At 53.0% G+C, this 5,392-nt stretch overlaps 1 protein-coding gene across 1 annotated transcript in view; it reads left to right on the plus strand.

Annotated features, from left to right (window-relative positions):
- Positions 1–1,931: 1,931 nt before the first annotated feature.
- LOC101656926 (carcinoembryonic antigen-related cell adhesion molecule 6-like) overlaps positions 1,932–5,392 on the plus strand; it is a 32,250-nt gene continuing 28,789 nt past the window's right edge. Inside the window, 2 exon segments of the mRNA XM_045292690.1 lie at positions 1,932–1,995; positions 3,015–3,375. Coding sequence (XP_045148625.1) covers positions 1,932–1,995; positions 3,015–3,375 — 425 coding nt within the window.

Below are 5,392 nucleotides of genomic sequence, written 5' to 3' on the forward strand. Positions count from 1 at the left end.
GTTAGGGTGAGACTCCCCACCACAAAGGGCCCCAGATCTGTAGGGATACGTGTTTCTGGTTTCCTGATTCATATTCCCAGTTCCAAGGAGTGCTGGGATAAGGAGAACTCACAACACAGATTGAAGATAGGATCTTATGGACCCCACCTTTCCTTCCATCTCAGAGCAGCTAGGCCCCACAGGGGCCTCCCCTCCCTTCATAAGCACCTCACAGGACCCCAGCGTCCTGGCTGGAACAATGCTCCAGTGATCAGCCCTGTGGAAAGGTCACTCACAGATGATAGACAGGACATGGAGCACCTTGAAGTGATGGCCCAGCCCTGAGATGGACGGAAACAAAGGACATTGCAGAGCAGGAAGTAGGGCAGGTGGGGGCAACCTCCCAGTTCATGTTTCTCGAAGGCAGCCGAAAACACCTCACCAAGCTCCTCACTTAGAGCCTTGGGGACAGAAAGGTGCTCTTGGGCAGGACATCCACCTGGGCGAACAGCCCTCCAGACACGAGAACCAGCGGTCCTCTGCACACCTCCCACCCGCTCCCGGCCGCACCCTACACTGGGGTGGGGCCAGAGCAGCCTGCAGACCTGCAGGGAACGGAACCTGAGCATGACCCCCAACCTGAAGGTGAAAGGTCCTCTTGTCCAGGGTCAGGACCAGGTCATGTCCTTTGGAGCCTGGGCTGCATCCCTTGTGGCCTAAAAGCTATTAGCCACAGGTCTCTTTGGGGCACCCAGAGGGAGACATAACACAGGAAAAAAGTATTTCCCCTGAGACAGGGGCGTGGCTGTTCCCTAAAGAGGTGGAAGCAGAGACTGGGGACCCAGAGGAGTCCCTCCTACAGGTCAGCTCTGTCCTGTGCCTCCTGCCTGAACCTTAGGGGTTTTGTGCTGCAAGGGGTGCCTGTGCAGCTCCTCACTCTCTGCATGGGCCCCCCCATGGGTAAGGCAAGGTGGGCATAGTCCCTCACCTGGGACAACGACAGTGGCTGCCCAGGACAGTCAGAGAGAACACAGATGGGCTCTGAGCCACTACGCAGCCAACAGATACCAGAGAGAGGGCCTCCTTGAAACATTGTCCTGAGGACATGGGGCTCACAGCCCCCAACCACCATCCCCCCAGGAAGGACAACTCCCTCCTGGACAGATTCTTTGTCTCTATGTCAGGAAGCAGAGGACAAGCTGGTGAAGCTCACCTGTGGAGGACAGATGCTGCTATCTGCTCCCAGGAAGGTTTACCCTCTCCATATGGTCAGTATGAGTCACAGCCAATTTGATGACAGCGAGTTTGGTTTCTTGCTTTTTTGACTATCGCGTCCACAAGAGAGGGTCAGAGGTCACCTACATCAACCAGATCACAGATCACTGGTTCTCCGCCCTGCAGGGCATCCTCCGCATTAACTGTGTAGCTGCTGAAGCGGCGTGTTAAAGCATTACGTGGATGTCTGGCCACTTTATAAAGTGACTCTGCTGCACAGGAAGGCAAAAGTCTCGGTGACAAGAGATCCTGCTGTCAACCCTGGAGCTCCTGCTCCTAAGGGAAAAGCTGAGTGGTGTTGAGAGGGAATGCCATGGGAGCAACAACTGTGCCCCTGCCCCCGATTCTGAGAGGACACAGCCCTGGAGGCCCAGGCCCCAGCACTGGGCTCACCCCAGAACCAGGGTGGGATGAGGTGGGGAGGGTCAAGGCTGAGAAGTCAGAGGCACGAGTTTCCAGGGAAGCTGCAGTGCAGACAGAAGGCAATGAAGGAAACAGGGGCAGAAGTAGAAAGGGAGGGGAAAGAGAGGCATCTAAGAATAGACCCCGCCCCCGGGCCACATGACCTGGGCAAGCTCCCGCCCCAGGACAAGGCTTGGTGCTCAGAGGAAGGAAGGACAGCAGAGCTCACACCTCTGGGGCACCACAGCGGGAGCAGAGAGCAGCAGCAGGTACCCATGCAGCACCCTTCAGTCACTCCCAGCAAAGGGCACAGCTCCTGGCAGGGGACACTGCTCACAGGTAAGAGAAGACAATTCCCTGGGGTGGTGGGAGGGGGAGAACAGAGATGGGCTAGGGTCTCCCTGGGAGGTCAACAGTCTGGGAGGTGACAGAAAGCTCCCTGAGAGTAGAGAGGATGCAGAAGGGGCAGGTGGGCCAGCACAGGAAATGTCAGGGAAGTGGAACTGGTTAGACAAACGTGCTGCTCTCAAGGCAGCTCTGACTCACAGTGATTGTACAGCGCGGAGGAGAGCTGCCCCTCGAGCTTCCAAGGCTGTGAATCTTTCCTGGAGCAGAAAGCGCCGTCTTGCTCCCGAGGCGCAGCTGGTGGGTTCAAACTGCTGCCCTTGTGGTGAGCGGCCCAACGCATCCCCCATTATACCATGAGAACTGGTAAGGGGAGTAACACCTCAAGTGCAGTATGTTTCCCAAATTAACCGTCCTTAAACAATGCATTTTTTAAACTCCTAGCATTTTTTTTAACGTATGTCAATGTGGTGGCTAGGGAGTCTTGACCAGGGACTCTAAACAGCGTCCTTGCTGACCCACCTCAGGAACGGACAAGGAAACACCTGGGCATAGGAGAGAACCCTCACTGATCCCTCCAGGGGGTTGAGCCCTGTCTAGGCACTAGGGGTACAGCCCGCCCCGGCCTTCATGAGGCTCACATCTAGGAGAGAGGGAGATATGCAAGCAAATAGATTTACATGTGATGTCACATGGTGATAGCACCGTGGAGGACACAGAGCAGGGACAGGGTGGACGTGGGGACACAGGTCTGTGGACGCCACTCAGAAGGATTCCACTAAGCATGAGCAAGTACCTGAAGACAATGAATGAGTGAGCCCTGCAGAGACCTGGGGAGAGTGTGAGAAACAAGAAATTTGACAGGATCAAAGGCCTCAGCAGGGCTGACCTTCAGAAGCTCACTCCTCCTTGTCCCAGGGCTGAGAGGGACCTGCTCAGACTCAAGGGCCCAGCTTTCCCTCCCAACACCCTGGTCCACGTGCTGACATCACTTTCTCTCTCTTCCTTCCTAGTCTCACTGTTACTGTCCTGGAGCCCGCCCACCGCAGCACAACTCACCCTGGAATCCATGCCCCGAGCTGTTGCTGAAGGACAGGATGTTCTTCTCCACAATCCTTCACGAGCAGTGGCTTTAGTCTACAGCTGCTACAAAGGGGACAGCATAGAGCCCAAGGATCTCATTGTAGCACTTGTACTAAACACTGAAGAAACTACTCATGGGCCAGCCCACACTGGCCGAGAGGTACTTTCCGCCCGTGGGTCCCTGATTTTGCACAATGTCACCCTGGCAGACGCAGGAACCTACACGCTACTTGTAACGAGGACAGACGGAGTGCCTGAGAAATTGACTGGACAGATCCATGTACTCAGTGAGTCGTTCCTCTCTGACATCTGGAGGTGGGCGGGGCTAACTCTACTTTAATATAATGATTGACAGTCTGGAGCTTTGTTGGGCCTACCCTCATTGCTGATTTCCATTCCTGGATTTGAGCATTTCCATCAGGATTCCTCTCCTGAATCCAGACCCTGCAGACATTCCCTGTGGAGAGGATCCTCTGAGGGGCATTAACTAAGCAAAAGGGTGATCGCTCAATCAATGCCCCCACCCTCTACTGCACTTCACCTGAAGGTGACCCTGGAGCATTTGGTCAGGTCCTGGCCTGAGTGACTCCTGGGTCCTCGCTGACAAACTCATGTTCAAGAAGGCCCTTCCACACCCTGTCCTAAGTCTGATGCTTCCTGAGCCTGGGGAGCCTGTCACCAGGATACTGTATTGACCTCCTGGGCAGGGCTGACTAGGAGCAACAATGGACTGACTTCAGAGTCTTGGGCTCCTGGAGCCAGAGCTCAGCTCCAAGAGCTATTCTAGTCAGTGAATAATAAACTGAGTCCTTCCCCTGAGGTTCCGTTTGGAGACCAGAGATAGACCAGTGCCCCGGACCATTAGCGGACTACCCTAGGCAATTTAGACGACTTCCCAGGAAGGTCAGTGTCCCCAGGAGGAAGAAAGAGGGGAGAAGATGCTGCAGGTAGTGAGTGTGTTTCCATCTGAGGAGCCCTCTGGTGGGTGGAGAAGATAATACAACAAAAGACCAAACTCACTGTCATCCAGTCAACGCTGACTTATGGAAACGCTGTTGGACAGGGTAGCGCTTCCCCTGCGGGCTTCTCAGACCTTAACGCTGCAAGGAAGTATTGTTTGTGCAGCTCCTCCGGACCTCGCTTTAAGTAAGGCAATTGTAAATACGTACAGGTTCATTCAGAGAGCCTTGCAAACGAGATACCATTTATCCTTTCATTGATCTTACTGAGGGGAAACTGAGGCACGGAGAGAAGAACAACTGAATCAGGATCACTGGGACCATGACTATCAGATCAGTTTCACAGTGTGATCTGTCTGCCCCCACAGCCCTGACCTTCCCCCCAGCCTTTTTGGGGCGGGGAGGGGGGAGGGGGGTTGGACAGTGGACCCTGAAGACAGCCACTGGTTCAGCTATTTTGTTCTTAGACATCCCCAATTGGAAGAAAGAGATTCACGTGGAGGTGGGTGGGGTCAAGGAGGGTGTCAGACAAAATGAGTAGTTGATGCTGTTTTATGTAAGAACTAAATTACTTACTCTAATAATCAGTAAGGGGCAGGCCTCCACAGGCCTCCACAACCATACATCCAATCCACGTGCTCCCTGCACTGGAGGGGAGCCATTCCTGTGTTTGTTGACTGAATTGTTCTGTGTCTCTCTCACCGGAGCACAAAAGAGAGGACTTTGCTCTCTCTCCCCACGCACACGTGATCCAGTGGGTAATAAATTGCTCTAAAGCAGCAGTTCTCAACCTGTGGGTCGCGACCACTTTGGGGATCATACGACCCTTTCACAGGGGTTGCCTAAGGCCATCAGAAATAAGTGTCTTAGGAACCAAGATATCACTCCTCTATGCATCTCCAGGCAGGTCCACCCACATACAGATATGCCCATATACAAGTACCTGGCATCAAGACTGTTACCCATGCTACACCATGGTTCAAGGTAACATTTCATTGATTTGTCATTAGAAAAAAATATTTCACAATATATAATTACATGTTGTTTTTGTGATTAATCACGATGCTTTAATTATGTTCAATTTGTAACAATGAAAATATATGCTGCATATCATACAGCTACATGACGATTCATAACAGTAGAAATTACAGCTTGAAGGTAATCAAGTGGCCATCAAGCTCAGAAGCAACGAAGCCCACATGGAAGACGCACACCAGCCTGTGTGATCACAAGGTGTCGAAGGGATCAGGTATCAGGCATCATCAGAACAAAATATCTTACCATAGTGAATGATGGGGGGAGTGCGGAGTGGAGACCCAAAGCCCATTAGTAGGTCACTGGAGATACCC

Source organism: Echinops telfairi, unplaced genomic scaffold (assembly GCF_000313985.2).
Source record: "Echinops telfairi isolate 266 unplaced genomic scaffold, ASM31398v2 ScPeMD7_655;HRSCAF=1070, whole genome shotgun sequence".
NCBI lineage: Eukaryota > Metazoa > Chordata > Mammalia > Afrosoricida > Tenrecidae > Echinops > Echinops telfairi.